The sequence below is a fragment of the Podarcis liolepis genome (genome assembly GCF_965112155.1).
Source record: "Podarcis liolepis genome assembly, chromosome: 3".
In the NCBI taxonomy this organism is placed as follows: domain Eukaryota; kingdom Metazoa; phylum Chordata; class Lepidosauria; order Squamata; family Lacertidae; genus Podarcis; species Podarcis liolepis.
The window spans coordinates 39,033,019-39,054,003 of record NC_139557.1 but is presented as its reverse complement, the minus strand read 5'-3'; the positions used below and the strand labels follow the sequence as shown (position 1 = coordinate 39,054,003).

The 20,985-nt window shown below is 38.8% G+C and overlaps 1 protein-coding gene and 1 long non-coding RNA gene across 8 annotated transcripts in view; one reads left to right on the top strand and one right to left on the bottom strand.

Annotated features, from left to right (window-relative positions):
* On the top strand, window positions 1-9,663 carry LOC310704215. The gene is made up of 2 exons (XR_014524647.1): window positions 1-5,642; window positions 5,689-9,663. It is a non-coding gene; the product is annotated as an uncharacterized lncRNA (long non-coding RNA).
* FAM135A (family with sequence similarity 135 member A) overlaps window positions 9,425-20,985 on the bottom strand; it is a 52,736-nt gene continuing 41,175 nt past the window's right edge. For 6 of the 7 annotated variants that reach the window (XM_083497335.1, XM_083497331.1, XM_083497334.1 and 3 more), the window contains 7 exons: window positions 20,261-20,421; window positions 18,050-18,141; window positions 17,127-17,224; window positions 14,565-14,716; window positions 13,333-13,443; window positions 12,805-12,918; window positions 9,425-11,655 (listed from right to left, as the gene is read on the bottom strand). In XM_083497335.1, the coding sequence (XP_083353461.1) occupies window positions 11,450-11,655; window positions 12,805-12,918; window positions 13,333-13,443; window positions 14,565-14,716; window positions 17,127-17,224; window positions 18,050-18,141; window positions 20,261-20,421 (934 nt within the window). In that variant the 3' untranslated portion in view covers window positions 9,425-11,449. Of the gene's footprint in view, window positions 11,656-12,804; window positions 12,919-13,332; window positions 13,444-14,564; window positions 14,717-17,126; window positions 17,581-17,718; window positions 18,142-20,260; window positions 20,422-20,985 lie in introns of all 7 variants that reach the window. The other variant, XR_014524629.1, reaches the window with a different exon arrangement.

Sequence of the window (20,985 nt, the reverse complement as noted above, 5' to 3'; positions counted from 1 at the left end):
AGTGGGGGCTGCTGGGAGGGAGGAGTACCAGACCAGGGTTTGACATGTAGTGAGGGGAGGCTGGGGGGAAAGAATATGGATGGCAACATGTATTTATTTATATATTTAATTGCAACATTCTGCGTATAAGACGACCCCCAATTTTAGACTTTAAAAATTTGGGAGGAAATATTGTCTTATACACGGAAAAATACAGTAACTCCTTCATCCTCTGCTTAGCCAGAGATATGCTGGCATATCTCCCCTTCACAGCTCAGACATGACCCAGCTGGCTAATCTGACCCTGTGGATCTTTAGCTAGTGTAGACCCTATCTGAAGCCTATTCAGCTCCGTCATGTGACGTGGCAACTCATTGTAAACTAAGTCACAAAAAAGGCAGTGTAACTCAAAACACTATTTTAAAGGCTTGTTTTTCCCTCTTCCACACTTAGAAGATGGATGTGGTATAACTTTACACCAGTTTGCTTTACACCAGCTTCTTGTGTATAGGATTACTCTGTACAGGGTTGTCTTGTTTGCCCCTGTAAGTTACTGCCTGATACAATTGCCTATAGCTATTCTGTGTGCATTATATATTTACTAAGCTTTTTGTGGTAAGAGTATAATTGACAGGCAGTATGGCAGGATTATATTTTACGGAGATAAAACACTACTGAAGCAGAAAGTGTTGAAACAAACGTTTTTGTCAAGGCATTTTCTCTCCCGGGCTGACACAAAAATGCTTTAAATGTCACTATCATTTAGATTAGAAGCCCTGTTTTCATTTTATTGTTAATGCAGCACTCCTAATAATAGCCCGGTATTAACCAGGGCATTGTTATTTGCTTGCTAAAATGAGTAACTGCAACAAAATGCTATAAACTTAGCAGGTCATGTCACAACAAGAGTTGCAAAACCATTAATCTAAATGGCATAACTAAAACTCAGCAATTTCTCTCTCATTTACTCTTGAGCTGCCATCAGAGATATATTTTACCAACAAAGCTCTAATGCCTGCTAAGTATCTTAGAAGTCAGAATGCAGACAAACATTTCCCCCCTCTTTCTCTAACTTTAACTCTTAGACTACATACAGTATGTATCTATAATCCTTTCACCAGAGTGGTGTACATTTCCCAAATGAATTACAGATGTTTGATCGTAGGTGCAGTATTCAACACAACCTGCAGAAAATGATCAAATGCAGTTTATCAGCCATGTATTATGGTCTGACACATTCCTTGTTTTGCAGTCCTAGGATTTCACTAACCTTCTCCTTGAGCATTCACCCTAATTTGCTTGCACAAAGTTTATGCAGATCTTAGATTATGCTGGGTCTTTACTGAGCCTTCATTCTGATTTTAAGAGGGAGGATATACAAAGAGAATTCATTCTGATTTCCTTTACACCAAATCTTGCACAAATGTTGGTTCAATCATGTGCAAAAGCACAACACACAAAACAGAAAGCAGCTCAGTGATCTGCTTACTGCCTACTTATTAAAACAAGTGGTTTCTGCCATAGGACACACCTGAGTCTTTTATATTCAATAATCTCACTGCATGGACTTTGCAATAGCACTTGATTGTAGTTGTCGCCATGGCTATCTCCTTTGCTAACTCATGGTCGACTTTAGTGTTTAGGTATATCTCCTGCAGCTTTTCCTTAATTTTCTCTAATCTCCTTCCACACAACACACGGTGTTAATAGGAGCAATGGTTGTGTGCTTCCATATTGTAATGTCCACACCGTTAGCTATTGTTCCAATTAAGAGTAGGAACAGCAACCAATAAGACACATGTACTGAATTGTGGGCCAGGGTGTGCCATTAAAAAAAAAGATGCTTAGCCATGGTAGCAAATTTCCCCAGTCACTGATCATCCCCGCAAGATAGAAGAGCCAATAGCACAACTGCATTCCAGAGGTTTTAAAAGCATTGTAAGCAGTGATTTGGTTTCCAGAGAAGTTTAAATGAAATGAACATTTCCTGTATGCTTTCCTTCTGCAACCACATGCACCTACCCACTAAAAAGCCTGTTTACAAATGATCTGATTTAGTATTTTAATGGGGCACTGTTGATGGAGGGATGAGTTGCCCCAAATAGGGTGGAATTCCACCCGATTTGGAGCAACTCTTCTTCCAGTAGCCTTTTGTATCTTGTCCCACATTGTTCAGGAGGTCCCCTGACCCTTTGTAGAGGCACAGGTGATTGCGGTGGGAGAGACAGAAAGCTTTCTGTGAACTTCCTTAAGTTAGTATTTTGATATTGCACTTTGGGATAGAGCTGAATGATGGAGTGTCTCAACAATGGACGTACTACACTGAGGAAAGATTCTGACTTCTGCAAAACAAGCATCAATGTGTATTTTATGGGGGAGGGGAGGGAAACATGCAGTCCCCAAAAAGAGAGACTGTAGTTTTGAACTAAAATGTTGTACTTTGTTCATAATTTCCAGTGATTTACATATCTTAATCTAATAGTTCATCTAATTTTAACTCCCTTTTGCAACTAAATTGCAAAAAAAGGATTTGTAATCTTCAAATTACATTTAAAAAATATACAATACTGATATATTTTCCTTTCAGTGGTGTTCTACTTTTAGCTTTCTCCCTCTCCTTTTCACCAGTTTGGGATTGCAAAGGTCACACAATGCACAACCTAAAATGTTGAGCTTCCCTACACATCTGAAGTGTGACTAATTAGAACTTGGTGAAAGAAATTGAGAAACAGTTCAGTTTTTATAGTGCTTCTTTATCCCACGCAACCAGCCCATTCTGGCAAGAATAACACGATTCTGTGGTAGTTCTGAGCTTATATTAATCTCACTATAACCTTGATGTATACAGATAAAATTAAAAACCGGAGTATACTAAAAATACACAGAGAACAGCAGGGGGGAGAGTGGAAAGAGCAACAACCCCACACTTAGCAAGGTTTAAACCAATCCCCCTCATAACATCATAATTTACAAATTAAAATCTTAAAACCACTCGGCTACAGTCTCATACAGCTCACTAACACAGACACATTCTCTCTATACAAACACACTCTAGAGCTCCTCCACAAGAGGGGTTATTCTGGGTCAACCAGTAGCCTTCTTCCATCAGTCCTTCCCTCCTGACCCCTGGAGGGATTTTCTTTTCTCAGAGCACTCAAGGATTCCTCAGAATTTATCAAGATGCTTATCACTTGTGTTAAATAAATAAATAAATAAATAGTGAAATATTTATACTCCCCTCCTCATTCTCAAAGAACTCGCAAGAGCAACTAGCAATTAAAAGCAATAATCCATATTAAAAATATATATCAATAAAGCTTGTTTCTTTGAAAGCTGGACCTTCTTGGCAGCCGCCCACACAGACACATTTCTCTTTTGCCTCATTCTTTTACACAGGGCCCCTCCTCTCTCCTCGTCAGTCTTGTTACCTCAGTCACACCAAAACACTGCCTTCCCCTCAACTTTTCACCAGTCATTTCTCTTGGTTGCCTGGAGACTACTGGCTGGTTGCCATCACTTGTCCCCTTATTTATACTGCACATTCTCTAACTCCACTGAACCTTAAATCCAAACACTCTGATTTTAGCAGAAGTGTCAAACATATTACCCCGTTTAAACAGCTAAGGTGTTATCTTCCTGCGGAGCAGGTTGTCAGTTACAAATCAGAGATCCAAATGGATTTTCATTTGTGCTTTTATTATACACTCATTTCCATAGTTACATTAAAATAATAGAAACTTTCATCCACAAATAAGAGAGCTGAAGAGACACAACCTCGCCTTCCTAGTTCTTCAAAATAGAAGGGAGCCTTATATCATGTTTGACTTCAAAATAACTCCAGTCTTTGACCTTCGTTGTTTCTGTAAGCAATTAAATCTTGTACTGCCAATAAATAAGGCAGTTTTAGTGGAGTGAGCTAGCCATATATTATTAGAAACTAGCTCAAGGCCTCCTGCTAATTTCAAATATATTTTCCACTTCTGAAGAAACTTTTAGTTCTTTGGTTTGTTAGAATGGTAGCACTTAAATGAGCAACTTTTATTACTAGCTAAAACAATAAATTTCAGATTTTTCAACCTAAGCTCCAGTTGGCACCAAGTTAAGTGTGAATATAGAGTTTTAACACAGATGAGCTTCATTAACTTAAACTTAAGCGTTGGAGCTTTTTAGTGCCATAAAATGTATTGCCATAGCAAAGGCAGACTAGAACAATCTGTGATGCTATATATAATATGTTGAGTCATAAGCATTATTTACTGGGGTTTGCTGTTCAGGATAGAAAGGAATCCCACTGGCATTGTTAAGTAATATGATCTTCAAAAGACAGCACTTAATGGCCAAAAATTCATTCCTTGTTCAATGGCATATATACTTAAGTGTTTGTAACAGCTGCAGAAATTAAGGTTACTGAAGTACAAAATGGCTTGCTTAGTGTTATTGCACTTCACTCTGCTCTTCATCACCATTGCATAGACAAGAACCCACTTCTCCATCTTTTTACCTAATGAGTATTTTCCAGTCAGAGAAGAGAGTAGGGGGCCATTAGTTTGTTTCAGTTTATTAGTCTGTGAAAAATACATAAAAAATTTCAAATGAAAAAATATATTACATCAAATCAATAGCTACTTGGTTCAGATTAATGCCTATTTGCAGTTATGTGCCCAATTTTTTCATAAACTATAAAAATGAAACTTGGCACAACAGGAAATCATAGGGGAAATCTAAAACAGATTGGGCCCATCATGTCAAATCTGGCAATGCCCTGCCAAATAGAGAGACAGTATCTTCAGTGGCATCCAAATTTGAGTAGTTTGGATCAGTCATGCCCAAGTTAGGGCACAGTCATACCAAAGTATACCATCTTGACTGAAAACGTTGGCCACCTTTGTGCCAAGTTTGGCAATGGTTATCCTGAGAGGCATCCAAACTTACACAGAACAGATAAAGATGGACGTCACTTTCCAAAATATATAGTAGCTTAATTAATCAGAAAAATGGCTGGAATGGCTTTTTGTCAGCCCAAAGGCCACAATAAAGGAGTGTCATGGACTGGTTGGACACAGAGGAATGGTGGGAGGAACCAGCTGGGAATCAACCAAGGGAAGAAGGCTCAGAGCCTGGGGAGTGGTGGTGGGACAACAATGAGTGGTCAACAAGGAGAAGACTGGGAAGAGGTGTTGGAAGCTGAAGGTATAACAGGGCTTAGTGTGGTGGGAGTGTCTGTGGCAGAGAGAGGTCCTGAGTCAGAGGTAGAAGCTAAAGCAGGCGAATGGGAGGGAGGCCAAGAGGCAGAGATGAGTCAGGCTGGTGAAGAGTCAACGGTGTCTCCCCCTCCTCCTGTGACAAGCTCCACTCCCCACTGGTTTCCCAGAACCAGAAGAGGCATGAAGCAGGAGGAGCAAAGACAGGCATGCAGACAGTCTCCAACTGCTTGGGGGAAAATTCTGGAGAGGAGACATAAGATGGCTGTGGGGAGGTAGGGTCCTTTAGTCTTGACAACTGATCCTTGGGGAAGACCTATTGGGGATGAGTACCTGTCATAGCTGTCGTTTCCCTTTTTTAAAGGGAAATTCCCTTATTCCGAATAGGATTCCTCGCAAGAAAAGGGAAAAGTTGACAGCTATGGTACCTGTGCTCATTAGGTCTGACACTCTGCTAGGTCTGTGCAGATTCTGTTCTTGCTCATAAGGAGTTAACTCTAATGTGCAGGGTGTGATTTACTGCTGGCTCGCTCCTATCAGATAGCCACCCCTCCAAGTGCTGCATGCCAAAAGTAGGCATACTGGCACATCACGTATACACAGACCACACACACTGATACACAAAGACAGACACAAATACACTCAGCAGATCACACTCAGGCAGTCAGACAAAACCGGCTGTGTGTGTATGTGTCTTGTTTCTAGCATTTCTGTTCCCATCAGTGGTACTGGGGAATAAGGCATTCCTCTGACCTCAGTGCTGTAATGGGGAGTAAAAACAAAAGGATTTAAAGGTCTTCTTACCTTGCAAGGTAGCTTCTTCTCCTTCTGATGCAAGAAGATCTTAGGACTCAGGAGCTAAGACAGCGTAGGTCAAATCAGACTACATAGGCTTCAGTTGGCTATAGCTCCCTGAAAACACAACATCTCAGGTAGCTGCCTTAGCAGGGTCCTTTAGAGCTGTCCAAGGTCTTTTATACTTCCTGTTTGACTGGGACTCTTGACTGAATGCTTTCTGCTTCCTCCATGAGCCCACAGAACAGTTGGGTTTAAGTACAAGTGAATGGGCAACATGTAATTATCTACATCACGTGATACAACAGATATTAACTGGGGAGAAAACACTTGCACAACCAAACTTTACAACATTAAAAAACACAACCCAGTCAAATCTGATACAGAGAACTGAGAAGTCACACTGCTAAGAGTGGCAGCTGTTCTGAATTTCTTTTTTGGAGTGACTTTGGACGTTTGTGAGACCGTCAAAAACAAACTGTAGCTTTTGAACCAAGCTCACCACATCTCACCTCTTTTTTAACATCCTAAGTGTCAGAAACTTAAAAACTATTGCAGGTTTTCATTTCACAATCGCAGTAGGAACTCAAGTTACCGGTTTATTTCCACCGACTCTACAGCTTGTGAACGAGCAGAACCCCAGGGTCACTAGAAAAGTGGTGACTTTGGGCACCTCTAGAACACCTGTGAGCCACAGAGTGGGACCAAGAGATGAGCAGTTACAAGTTCAGCATTCAATCATGATTATTGGTTGTGGAAAGCTCCCCTCAAGTAGGCATGCCTAGCGCCAGAGACCTTCCTCTTTGGCCCCAGTTCAGTTGGCAACTTTAAGATGGTAATGTTCCTTGTTTATCTTGGTAGTAATATGGATGGGATTCCTGATCATCCTCAGACTAGGGAGCATACAAGGGAGAGAAACAGCATAATAAAACAGAGGGATACAATTATACATAGTGGGGGCAATAATTTAGCAAGAATACTATCATTCTATCATTCTCACAGCTGAAAGGAGGAGGTTCCTGCAATAGTAAGGTCTGAGTACATGTATAAAGGTGGCGTTGCACACAGGTTTGCTTTTATTGGTCTCTACAATCAATATTTTGGATCTGTATACTGTGAATATTGAGGAATACTCAAAACCACTTCAACATGAAGCAGTTGCTTTTTAAGACACACCACCATCCTCAGGAAGGGTAAAAATGGTGAACATTTCCCTTGCACATTTAAGGATAACTATAACAACAAACTGTGATCTTAGAACCGTGGAACAACACCAGTGCTCAGAAGTTAGAACTTTGCCTACTATTAGAATGAAATTAATTATGGAATTGATGGAAGGGATGGCAATGAGATAAAAACGTCCTAGGAAAATAACTGCAAGGAGTGGCTCTCTCTCTCTTGAGTGAATGGCACCAAAGAGAAAGTAGACTAAGTAGCAGTTATTACGGTGCCAGTACATCATTTGAATGGCCACGGCCAAAAAAGAATGAAACACAAGCCTTTTAAGTGAAATGAGAAGCCAGAAAATAATCAATGAACTCATTATTTCCTGCTGGCCTTGGTCCAGTTCTAGCTATACATAGTTGCATAATACTACATGGAATGGCAATAGCTGGGCTGCAAACCTCTAGTGGAAGAATTGCAGAACAAGCTATAACACTGGGGCTAGATAAGGTACAGATGGAACAATTAAACATGTACAGAAATTAATTGTGACCACAGGAGACTCAAAATGCAACTATGTGATAGTGATCCTTGTAGTCAAGTAAATCTACCCTTCTCTGCAGATGCATTAGTAGTATCTTTTGTACTCTTAAATGAACTGAAAAAGGAAACAGGAGCCTAAAGCAGACTTAACAGTATCAGTAAACAAGTATTCTTGTATCAGTAAACAACTTTGCTATCAGTAGCAAAATGGTGATGGAGATAGCTTATTCATTATTTACTGCTTTTAGGAAGAAAAAAAAGACTAAATTTTACAAGCATGGTTTTCTTATAGGAGAAAATCTCAGCTTGAGCATCCTAGAAAGCAATATTGTTAAAACTCAGCAAAGGTATTAAAATGGGATCATGTTACTCTGCCTTCTGTAATAAAAGCAGCTGCCTCAAGCCAGTGGGAAATATCCAGGCAAAGGACTAATGTATACTTGGATCACAATGTTATCAAGCCCCCACTAAGCTGCCTGTTTACAACAATGTACAATTAGAGTTTGATCAGGGCCAGTCTGAACAAATGTTGGGGCTTGTATCTTCTACCACAGCCCAAGGCCTGCTGTTGAATCTCTGCCTTAGTCCTCCATATACAGAATGAGAGTGAGAGTGAACTACAGAGTTGTGAAGGTAAGTAAAAAGTGTGTATATGTGGATGCAAACGTATGTAGTAGTACCACCATATTACTTTCAAATAAAGTGGTACCTCGGGTTAAATACTTAATTCGTTCCGGAGGTCCGTTCTTAACCTGAAGCACCACTTTAGCTAATGGGGCCTCCTGCTGTCGCTGCGCTGCCGGAGCCCAATTTCTGTTCTTATCCTGAAGCAAAGTTCTTAACCTGAAGCACTATTTCTGGGTTAGTGGAATCTGTAACCTGAAGCGTATGTAACCTGAAGCGTATGTAACCTGAAGCATATGTAACCCGAGGTACCACTGTACATTAAATTATGGCTGTATGCCTGCTAATACTCCGAACCACAGAGATCACGAAGAGACTGAAAAGATCAAACATGCAATGAATCCTATCTTCCACTACAGCTGTACACACTGCACTAGTAAATGTACCATTTGCAATCACAGACCAGGAGCAGCACCAATGCAGACCCAGCCTCTCAGCAGCAGCATTTCTGCCACATACTGGGACGGTGATGAGGTTCACCAGCAGAGTCAATCTGGCATTTCCACAGGTGCACCTACACTGCACTGCCCTTGCTACCATCCTGCTCTGGCATACAGCCACAATGCTACTGCTGGGAGGCCAGGTACACGTCATTGTCCTTCACTGTCAGCAGCTGCTGCTACAAACAATGTTCACAGTGCAGTACTAAGTTGTTGAGCATCAGCCGATAATAGGTTGTATCTAACTAGCTCATACTCAGAGCTGACCCGCTGAAATCAATGAACTTAATAGTTAGCTGTGACTAACCTGAGTCCAATGATTTCACTGGGTCTACTTCTGATTATGTCTTAGTTGAACACAACTTCAGAGGTTCAAGTGGTTCAAGTGATTTCTTGTGTGCAGAACACAGCAGTATGAAAAAATTAAGTCCCAGAAATTAAACCTAAAAGTGGGAGAGAGGGAATGGAGAATCCACAAGCACATTCATGTACAGCCTGCTGCTTCTAGCAGAAATCCCCCACCCTTAAGTATCATCTTAGGCTTAAGTCTAAGTTGCCTACACATAGCATGAGAATTGTGGTGCATTACTTCCCAAGAAGCCAACAATGGAAAAAATGCACTCTTAGAACCATTCATTTAATGCACATACAAGGAGCCATATATTTTTGTGAATCAATATGCATAAGTACGCATAGCCATCACAACTGGTAATAGATAATGGTGCATTCCTATGCACACTAATTCAAGAGTAACTCCTTCTGAACTCAGTGGGATTTACTTCTGAGGAAATATGCATGAGATTGGGTTTTTAGTGCAACAGGTAAAATGAACAAGCAGCAATGTCTATTAAAAAGACATCTCTTGTGAAAATAAAAAAATAAAATAAAAAGTGCAGCTAACAATTGTAGATTAGTCCACAAAATTAGAAACAAATACCACCTATAGAACAATTCACTGCTGGACATTTTGCAAATGTTTGAACGACACAGAAAAACAAAAGTTTCAACAGAGCCATTCAAAAACAACAGAGCTGAAGGTATATAAAAGCTGAGTGGAGTGTTTGCAATGTTAAGTATAAGCAACAAACTGTGACCTTGCTTACTAGAAACTATATATATTCCTCAGCACTTTGAAAAAAGCAAAAAATTGCTTTCTCTCTGCATCTATTAGAAGTTTGCTCAATTTATTAACGCCAGATGCAATACCACAATGCTAAAAAATAAACATGCACTAGATATACAACAAATTTATAATTTGAGAAAATCTGTTCCTTACAGTTAGTGAATACATGAGACCTTGGGTAAAATCCAGTGCTGCCATTTTACTCATGAAATCACCTTTGATCCACAGGAGACACCTGCCGATGTAAGAAGGGGCGGGGATTCCCTTTCCTGCTGCACCCTCCTGTATGCCCCCTCCCCCAAGAAAAATGTTTCAGAGGGTTGAGATGCTGTACAGAACAGCATGGAAGGTGGTGATGGGCTGCAACAGGGAGGGGGATTATCCCTCCTCCTATTGCATCAGTGGATGCTTCCACTGGATCTATGTGAGCAGCACAGCACTACTGAATTTCACCCCTTTTCTTCACCTTTAAGTGCATTACCATGTGAAACAGGTAAAAAAGAATGAAGAATATTGATCTCAATGCTGTTCAGCACCAATAAAAATTCAATAGACCTTTTAACATTCCTGTATATTAAAAACATTTATCAGTATCACTAAAGTTTATCATTTTGTTCTGTTTCAAGATGCAACTGATTTCTATTTACAGCAGTTTGTTATCAATAAAACTTAATATTTAAAAATCTATATTCATAAAAGTATTGCAGAAATTTATAACCTTTGCTTTTTAAAAATGTACATACAAGGAAGTCCCGTGTAAAAGGTTCACTGAAGAACTGAACCGACAGAAGAACAATTTTATTAAACTTTGCAAAACTCCATTTGAAGGCAGCTCACATTTCAACATTCAAAAATCCTTAATTGCTGCTTGCTTATGAAAACTAAAGTTCCAGTAGTAAAGGTGAAAATGTAAACCATCATGCTATTGAGATCAGTAGAAAATGTAGTTTCTACAGGCATAGCATGTTCAGTAATGATTCTGTAGAAAACAGTTAGAATGTAGTGATATAACAAACAGGCGACTCAAGAGTGGTCTTGAACAGACCTACAGTTATTGTAGCTATTTTAGCAGCCAACAGTTGCTTTTTCCAGTTCAGCTTTCTCCAATCCCAAACAGGACAACCAAATTTAACACCTTCTTAGACTTGTTAAAATTTGGACTTGGTTTGGCATCCAAAGACTCATAAAAACATTGACCTTTTGCAGTCTAAGAACCTGTAAGTCCACCAACTTTACATACTGTGCTTAAATCTCAGTTCTGAAATAATTAGGTACCCAAAATAAGAAAAATAGAAAAAAGTAGAAATAAACATTAAAAAAAAAAATATTGCACAGCCACATTACCTAGAAAGTAAAGTTGATGTTAAAAAAGCTCCTCACATGGACGATATAAATTACCTTCCATATAAAAAAGTATAAATATCTCTTAAAATGCAGCAGCAGCTACAGTTTAATATCACACATTATTTGATTCATCTGTTAATGAGGTAATAGCCAAGTCTGTGACAATGTGTTTATTCCTACTGGAAGTATTTTAGGGCAGCAACAAGAAAAAACTTTTCTAAAAATATGTCCGAGTCCAGAACAGCAATGTGTGCAGCTCTTCCAATGAGGGAATCGGCTGTGTTTGGCAATGCACAATGCACATTATAACGAACCAAATTGCATTCCTTGTTTTGAAGAACAGGCAGAAGCAGATTCTGGATCATTTCAGCATATATTGGTCCTGTATATTTAAAAATAAAAAGTTGCATTATTGATTTATTCTGCTGAAACCTTCATATTCCTGCTTCCTATCAAACAACCCTCAGAATGTCTAACAGCAATAATTAAAAAACTTCAGCGTAAAACAATCCATGAACACAAAACCTCAGCCACCCAGAACAAACCCTCCTCCCAGCAAATCAACAGGTGTTATTTTAGTATTTCAAAACTGTAAACCACCTTGTCAAAGCCAGTATATGCATGCAACAAATGAACAAAAAAAAATCCAGTGAGTTTAGCCCAAAGGCCTGCTTAAAAATCCAAGTTTTGGCTATCTTACACAGTTGTGAGCAACAGGTGGGCCAACTGGCCCTTTAGGGAGGGCATTCCACAGAGCAGCCTTTACTCGAATCCAGTGTCCTCCAGATGTTTTTGGACTTCCCATCATCCCTGGACACTGGTCAAACTGGCTGATGATGATGGGACTTGCAGTCCAAAACATTTGGGGGGGACCAGCTGGGAAAGGATGCCACCATTAAAAAAAGTCATGTGCCTACACCTGACATACTTCAGTATTACATTTCTACACCACTTTTATCTTCCAAAGATCTCAAGGTGGTATACATGGTTCTCCCCCCCCCCCCCCGTTTCATCCGCACAACAATCCTGTGAGGCAGGGTAGACTTAGAGATGGTGACTGGCCCGAGGTCACCCAGTGAATTTCATGGCTTAATGGGGATTCAAACCCTGCTCTCCCAGGTCCTAGTCCAACACTCTAACCATTACGCCACAGTGACTTATACAGTGGTACCTCAGGTTACAGACGCTTCAGGTTACAGATTCCGCTAACCCAGAAATAGTACCTTGGGTTAAGAACTTTGCTTCAGGATGAGAACAGAAATCATGCAGCAATGGTGCGGCAGCAACGGGAGGCCCCATTAGCTAAAGTGGTGTTTCAGGTTAAGAACAGTTTCAGGTTAAGAACAGACCTCCAGAAAAAATTAAGTTCTTAACCCGAGGTACCACTGTATAATGGAAAGACAAGCAGCAGGGCTTTTAAGCTGAACAAACCACACAAACTGAGTCATGTAGGAATAGGAATATTCTCTTCAATGTTGTCTAAGGAATAAATGCCAAATTGCTTCACAGATGTCTATGTACTGGCCATTACCTGTCTGTTTATCCTTCAAAGCTGTTTTACACATCTCAATACGAGCAGAATGATAAGGGACATAACGATCTTGTAGAGATCCTACTAATACTATGTTTTTGAAATACTGCAGACCTGGGGGAAGACAAAAAAAAGGTAAATCTAAAGCAAGAGACAATATAACTAACACATACAGTTTTCAATCCAAAATGTATGTCAAGTAGCACTGAGCTTCCGGGGGGGGGGGTACAACGTAAAACAGGTGTTATATGTAAATGAACTTTCTTCTACTTGAGATTCCAAGTTTTCTATCAGTGCCATAAATTACTGCATTAAAGGACTGGGATCACACCTCATTATTAGAAGACATAGGCAAACTTTAGAACACCTGCTTTAACTGAAAATCAGTGACCGCATAGGTGCAAGAAAAAAGAATTTTTATGGTCATGACTATCCAAGTTGTTTCAAGTTATCACATTAATGTATAATTCAAAGTACATTACTAATTAAAAGCAACAAAATATTCTTAAAGATTTCGATATTGCTTACCTGCCTTTTTACTAAGTTTGTACAAGAAAGTTTGCCGGGGGTCTGAATGATCTCGACAGGTCAACTGCAATAAAGACCCTGACTTTTTCCACTTCTGCATAAACCAGAGACCTGTATTTTTATATACAGTACTTGTGAGTATATACAGGAGAATCATAACAATATTTACTCAAATACTTAATGTGATATGTTACTGGTAACCTAGCCCCCAATTTAGGTTCATTCCATACATCATCACAAGGATGTTCTATGCATTTCACAATTCACATCCTTTTAATGTGTTATCAGTATACACAGCAGTCCACTGGAAGAATTAGCTGAAAGGTGCTAAAGGAATTTCATAAACAGAAACATACATACATACATACAAAAATTCCTGCATTGGACTTGCAGGATTATTTTGGTTCCCTTATATATCGCAAAATATTCAGTTTGTTGACCTTCGGGTTGTTTATTGTTCAACACTTCTAAAAATATTTTAGAATATTTATAAAGTGAGGCATATCTATAAGAGAATTTACTATGCAGGGTTTAAAATGCAAAATGCAAATATTCACACTTCTGATCATTTGGAGAAAGGAGAGTGTGTGTGTGGGTGTGGATATATATATATATGCGCATGCACAACCCTTCTCATATTCATGAGAAGACCTGTTTTAAGAAAAGAAAGCAAGGAGCCTTATATCTACCCTTTCCATCAATATACAGAAGGGAAGGCCATCTATCATTTTTTAATCCTGGCTGCTCTATCTAGATACAGATTCTCTACCCATATACGCTGAACAGTCTTGCTTATGTAGAGTTGGCATTTCAATTACAGAAAGGAAATTTTGATTGGCATGTCAGAACACTAATTTATTAACATTTCATTTTTGGACTGAAATAGTTCTCCGGGCTAAAGAACTCCATTTAAGAACTTTAATTTCTGAAATTAACAATGCCTGCTTATCCAGTAAGATTCTTGTTCTTATACCCTGTAGATCACCAATGAATGCCAACTGCTAAATTTATAACAAGAGCTTAAATTTAAAACTTCTCGAAAAATTATCTGCCAAGCTCTTTTTTAAAATCCCAAACATCCAGGTGCTTGCAGAAGATGCATTTCACCCTGTCTTCCCCATTCATTTCCATGAGAGAGAGAGAGAGAGAGAGAGAGAGAGAGAGAGGCAGGCATAACATATGTATTCACACAAACATCCATTGAACTTTCAACATGAAAACAACCATTTTACCTGTATTAACAAGAGCACTGCTGTTGTAGAGTGTACCAAGATGTGGTCCAGACAGAGACAGGAAGGTGTAAAGTTTGCTGAGGTAAAATCTAAACCTAGGTCTTGTGAGCACTGAACGGATTATTAGGTTACCCAATGAATGCCCAATAAAACTGTAGAAGACAGGAAGGGGGGCGGGGAGAGAGAAAGTGATTTTTTTTTTTAAGTTTGCAAATGAAAACTGGTGCAAACAATGACCTATAAACAGCAACCAATAATACACATTTCCTGCAGATGCCTCTAAATCGGTGGTAAGGAGAATCCAGCCTGCAGGCCTTATTAAGCCCATCTCCCCATTGGGTTCTCAAGGCCATTTTGGCTAAGCCATGGCACCTGCCAATCACCTGACATCACGTGAAGGCAGGTAAAATTACAGATGCAAACAGCATTGAAATCTGGCCGCATTCCTTTGTAGCAACAATACAGAGGAATCTTAAGATGAACAGTTAAGATGGGTCACCATTATGATATCTCATGAATATATAAATATGCACACACTAATAACATAAGACAGCAAAAACACATACATATAATAAATACTTGCATTTTAATTGCTATACTTAATATTTTACTGAATAGAAAAACTATTATATTCATCCACATTTATGCTATATTTATTCATCATAAATTCAGTAAGAGGATTCAATTTATCCTGAATTTCTTGTCTTCCTTCTCTCAATCTGATCAATTCCATTAGCTTGTTCATTGTGGCTACCTTCCCAGTTTTTGTAAACCATTCTTTCACTGCTGGTAGCGTCACCTATTTTTCAATTTTTGTGCAACAACCATTCGAGCAGGCTACTATTACTATCTTAACTCTTTGTGGTTTATTTGTGGATCTAAACACCTTAACAAAATTATTAGGGGGTCCAATGACAAAGCGTAAAATGTTATTAATCAAACTATCTTTATATTAATCAAACTATCTTCTCTCCAGAAGATTTTAATTATTCAACAGGTCCACCAGATATGTTCCATATCTGCCTTTAAGCATTCGTGTCTCAAACACTTTGGTGTTTTTTTTTTACTCGTTCCGTGTGGAGTCATAAACCATTGATACAGCAGTTTGTAATGATTTCCTTGGATGTTAACACAAACAGACTGTGTTGGTTCCTAGGCAAAATGTTTTCCTTATTCTTGTTCAGAATTTCATCTATTATTGTTATCCATTTCCCCATAAATTTGTACCCAGATTTCAAAGTACTCAGAACCCTTTTCAGCTTTCCCTTGTTGTGATTTCTCACCTGAAAACTTGAGAGTTAATATAGTGAGGTTAGGAAATAATGTAATTTGCCTCTATCGATCTAAGAAGTAAATGCCTGCACTGTACTATTATTAGCTATCAGGGCTAATAGCCACTTGCAGATGGGACATAAAACAATGATTTTGACATGTACCCTCACATTTTAAGCAAGGGTGCTCTTGTTTAGGGTCCCAGCCATGCCTTTGTTCATGATTTCCATGCCCAGACCTCAGTTTTTTTTCTGACACATAATATTACATGATGATGGCTGAGCGTGTTCTCATTTAGTTGTTGTTTTTTCTCCTCTTAATTATTTTTTAAAAATATATATATATTTTGCACTTCTGCAAACCTCTTGATTCCCTCAAGCATGTTGATACCTCTCTTTTATTTCTCAGTGGCCCCATTTTGGCTCCACTTCTGTCAGGACTCACCACTTGAATTTGATATTAAAGACAGTGAGAGACCTATTTTCAATGAATTTCTCTGAATTCTTTTTTTTTTTAAAAAAAGATTAGACACCTATTTCATGCGATAGTGAATTTCAGTATTATGAGGTGCAATTCTGTCTCCTGAACCCACTATCAAAAAACTTCATTAAGTGACTCCATTGGTCGAAGGGACCAGGACATTTCCCTCAACTTTCCATCACCTCTTGTAACAACAGAACTCTACCACATATCTCACTTAATCCTAAACCCCTTGACAAAGATTGAAGTACAATAAGCTTTTTCTTTGAAGGACAGGTGCTCCAATGCTTCTGATTATTTTAGTTGCCCTTTTTTCAGCAGTATTATCCTTTTTGACATGTGACCAGAACTCTCTCAGTATGGCATCACCATAAATTTATATAATGGCATTATGGTATATGTGGCCTGGGTTTCACTGACTCACTTCAGTACTTATTTTAGGACGTTGCCATCTAAATCTCCCAGAGCTGCTGCAGCTAGTTTCCTGCTTTTGGTGCATTCTAAAAGAATGGCTCAGATCCTGAGTTGCCCTTCTGCACTGGAGCAGATTTTTTCAGTTAGAGTTCTGCTCATGGAAACGAGCAATCACAGCTTTCCGATTTATAAAAGAGATATGTGCATGAATGTAACAGTATACATTCTGATTCTTAAATTTATGTACAAAAAACTGTAATACGTGAATCAAGTGTGAGGAGATATAGCTTAGCAGTTTCTTCAAAATGTGTGCTTTACTTAAAACCCAAGATCATGGCTACAAGTTGCAGTTGGCTTTTCCGGAAAAACTAATAAAACACAAAATGGATCAATTACCTGATTTTTGAAATTGTTAGGCTGTAAATTTGAATGTACTGTATTATTTCATCCAGAAGGCGATCTGTCATTGAATCAAAATCAGCAAATGTATCATTCTGTGGGGGAAAAGTTCAGTGTTCTAAATGAAGTCATTTCGCGATAAAACAAATTCTTAGTCATTTGCTCTGACATCACAGATAAGAACTACCAAAGATAATAAAGAGTAATCCCATGAAATAATTTTTTTTTTTGAGGAGGAGCTACTTTTTGTACAGAGGATAATTTTCTCACAGAAGATAGTTTGCTTTAAATGTCTCAAAACAGCCACATTTCATATACAAAGGTAAAACTATACTATACTATTTCCTTAAGAGGCTCTGTTTTCAAGACTAAGGCAAAATAGCTTAGAAGTATGACTATGTGCAACAGCAAAGTAAGCTTTATAAAATAAAATTCCAGATTCTACAGCAGGCTTCCTCAACCTCGGCCCTCCAGATGTTTTTGGCCTACTACTCCCATGATCCCTAGCTAGCAGGACCAGTGGTCAGGGATGATGGGAATTGTAGTCTCAAAACATCTGGAGGGCTGAGGTTGAGGAAGCCTGTTCTACAGCTTTTAACAGCAAAACCACTCAAGCACAATGAAATTTTCACTTATTAGCATACAGTGAGAGAACTCAAGCAGAACATCACAATATATTCTGTGAAGAGTAAAAACAGAGTTATTTCTATGGTACAATCTTATGCATGCCTACTCATAAGTAAGTCCCACTGAGTTAATTGAAATGGACTCAAAGGTACAGGATTGTAACGGCAGCTGCAAGGTTAACTTTGCAACCTACAAAGAGATTAGTAATTAGAGATAAATCAGTCTATATGAACTAACCATAGGGTGTTGCATTAGAAATAATAATAATAATTCTTTTCAGCACTTGCAAATACCTGATTTCTCTCAGACATCAGAAAATCTATACGGCTTCCAGGAAGGCCAAGTTCAATGTAAGTCTTTACTAGTCTTAAGTCTGCACTATTACCTAAAATAAAGAAGTGAAGATCAGGTGTTTGAAATGCCTACTTTCAAAAAATGTTAAGTTAAAATGCTTATGCGTAACATTCTACAAGTGCCAATTGTATTCTTTTGGTTTGAGACTTGCACTAAAATCAAAGATCTGCTAACTGCAATATAAACATTGTTTTTGCTTCCAAATATAGAATATAGTGGGAAACAGGTTTCATGGGTTATATTAGAATAATGGCTCAACTGATTACTTTCAATCTTGGCAGTGTAAGGATGGTCCGTGCCAAATTTGGGTTTAAAAGGGTAAGAAATGGCTTGTTTTGAATGAGTTAAAAGTTAAAAGTGGAGAGATTCCACCATGTTAACAAGTTCTGCGCATTTTTTCCCCACTGACTATACTGGGTTGTTTTACCAGAAAGATTCTGCCATTTGTACTGAATGTTTCAGGAAATCTGCTGCTTGTTTTAGGTTAACGGGAATGCCTAGTACAGTGGTACCTTGGTTTACAAACTTAATCTGTTCCGGAAGTCCCTTCTTAAACCAAAGCATTCTTAAACCAAGGCATGCTTTCCCATAGCAGTGGGGGACTCAATTTACACTCAACAGGAAGTGGAACATGTTCTGCATCCAAGGCAAAGTTCACAAACCAAAACACCTACTTCCAGGTTTGCAGCGTTCTTAATCCAAGTTGTTCATAAACTAAGCTGTTCTTAAACCAAGGTACCACTGTATGTGCTTTTACCCTTGAGTTGTGCAATATACTTTTAGTTTTTAGATAAAAAAGTCAACAGTTTCTGACCAGTCTTAGCCCCTGGGAGTTTAGAACCTTCTTGTTACTAGATAAGATCCTCACAGACCAGAGTTTACATTTCAAATACGTCACGATGTTAGAAGTTAGGTGTAAATGAGATGGAAAGAAGGAATGACAGGAGATAAGTCAAAACTGTTTGAAAAACATTTTTGGGGCATGGTGATATCTTTAAGGTACCCAGGAGCTGGATTTCTGATGGGCAGCTTTTGAAGGCACAGGACAGCATTCAGGAAAAAGGAGGGACATTTAGGTGCAACTGTGAGACTGTACTTTATTTGCTAAATTCCCCCCCCCCATTGTAACTTTTAAAGGTTATGCTTGCCAACTGCCTTAAAACCCTCACCTTTAACAAGCATAGCATGTGCAGAAATCAGATGGCGTGATTGTGGGGCCTGAGAAACAAGATGACCCCTGCTTATGTTACTCAACTAACCATTTTTTACAGGTAGAGAAGCAGCAAAAGCCAGTAAAAGTTGACAACTCCATTAGTCACCAGAGCCTGGTTCTAAACTTATTCCATTTAAAATATTAAGTCACTTAATAGGCATATTAAATTGCATGTGAAATCATTCTTGTGTGATTTCTTATTAATAAGTGCATTCCTTCCTTTTTCCCATTGCATTTCTCATTTTCAATTATGCCTGATCAGAGAGTTGTAGGAAAAGCCTTCTCAAAATGTTATCAAATTCAATTAAGAAAAAATCTTTTAGTTTTAACATGCTGTGCTAAATGCTTTCCATGTGGTCGCACTGAGTGCAGGAGGAGCTACAATAATGTTGCAGAAGGGTGTGTGAGAGATGTGGGAAAGCAACTTTTAGCATTACATAGGGCACCACTGAAATGTGAGAGCCCAAAGACTGCCACTGATAGCCTGTGGCATAAAGGGGATTTTTAAAAAATAACTTTTAAAAGCATGTTTTCATTATTCCTAAATGTACAAATCACCTAGGTTTAATGGTATCTTGCAACAGTGGCCTTCACAAAGATTTGTTAAGAACATAGTTCTCTTGACACCGGGCCTACAAAGCTATAAATGCTACCTGCTGAGGCCAGGAGATACAGGTAGGATATCTATGCTTAAATAAACCTGTTTTTCTCCAGTATTATTTAAGCAGGGGTAGCCAATGTGGTACCCCTCCATATGTGGTGGACTACAACTCCCATCATCCCTGACCATGGGTTATATGGGATGATGCGAGCTGTAGCCCAAAACACCTGGCATCACATTGGCTACTTCTGGTTTAGTGAAAATTCTCAATCTAAACCACAACTTTATCGGAAACCTAAAGCATTTTCTAATCCATTATCAGCTGCTAGAACATACCATCGAGGCCATGCACACAAACTATGAGATGAATGCCATCATCTGAACTTTCCTCCTCTTCTGTGCTGAAATAAGGTACTGAAGATGCCAGTCTGGGAACATCACTATACATAAATCCAGGGAGCTGAAGTAGTTTCAGTTCCTCTTTAGCATGGAGGAATCTAAAACAAGCAGATTTTATTTAACTCAGTTTGGTAAATGAAAGTACGTTACATTCATTTGATTTGTTTAACTTGCCGTTCATCTATATTTAAAATTATAGCCCACTGAAAATCCAGTATCTCTGATCAGAAAGCCTTGAGAGTATGTGCTCACCAAATTACTTAAGGCCAACACATTCCCCACCCAAAATATGGCTTTTGCAATATAGCTACAGCCTAGCCCTTTGCAAGGTACTGCAATCCCATTTGCTATGCTGAAAAATCAATTAGTTGCAACACCATACCACTCGCAGCAGTTCACAGCATTAGTGACAGATAATTCCTCGTGGCAAAAATGCTTTAAAAAGGCAATAATCTCCATACCACCTTCAATTTGAATCCTCTAGCTGCTTAGAATTTAAAAATAATTCCTGATGCTCCAATTCATGTCTTATTTAGCAATCAGGATGCAATTCACGATGAAAAGCAACACCCAGCAAACCATCTCTGCAGAAATGGACCCCATACTGAAAATGCTGAAGCTGGGGGCCAAACGAGTTGTGAAGGTTGTAACATGGTTTGGCA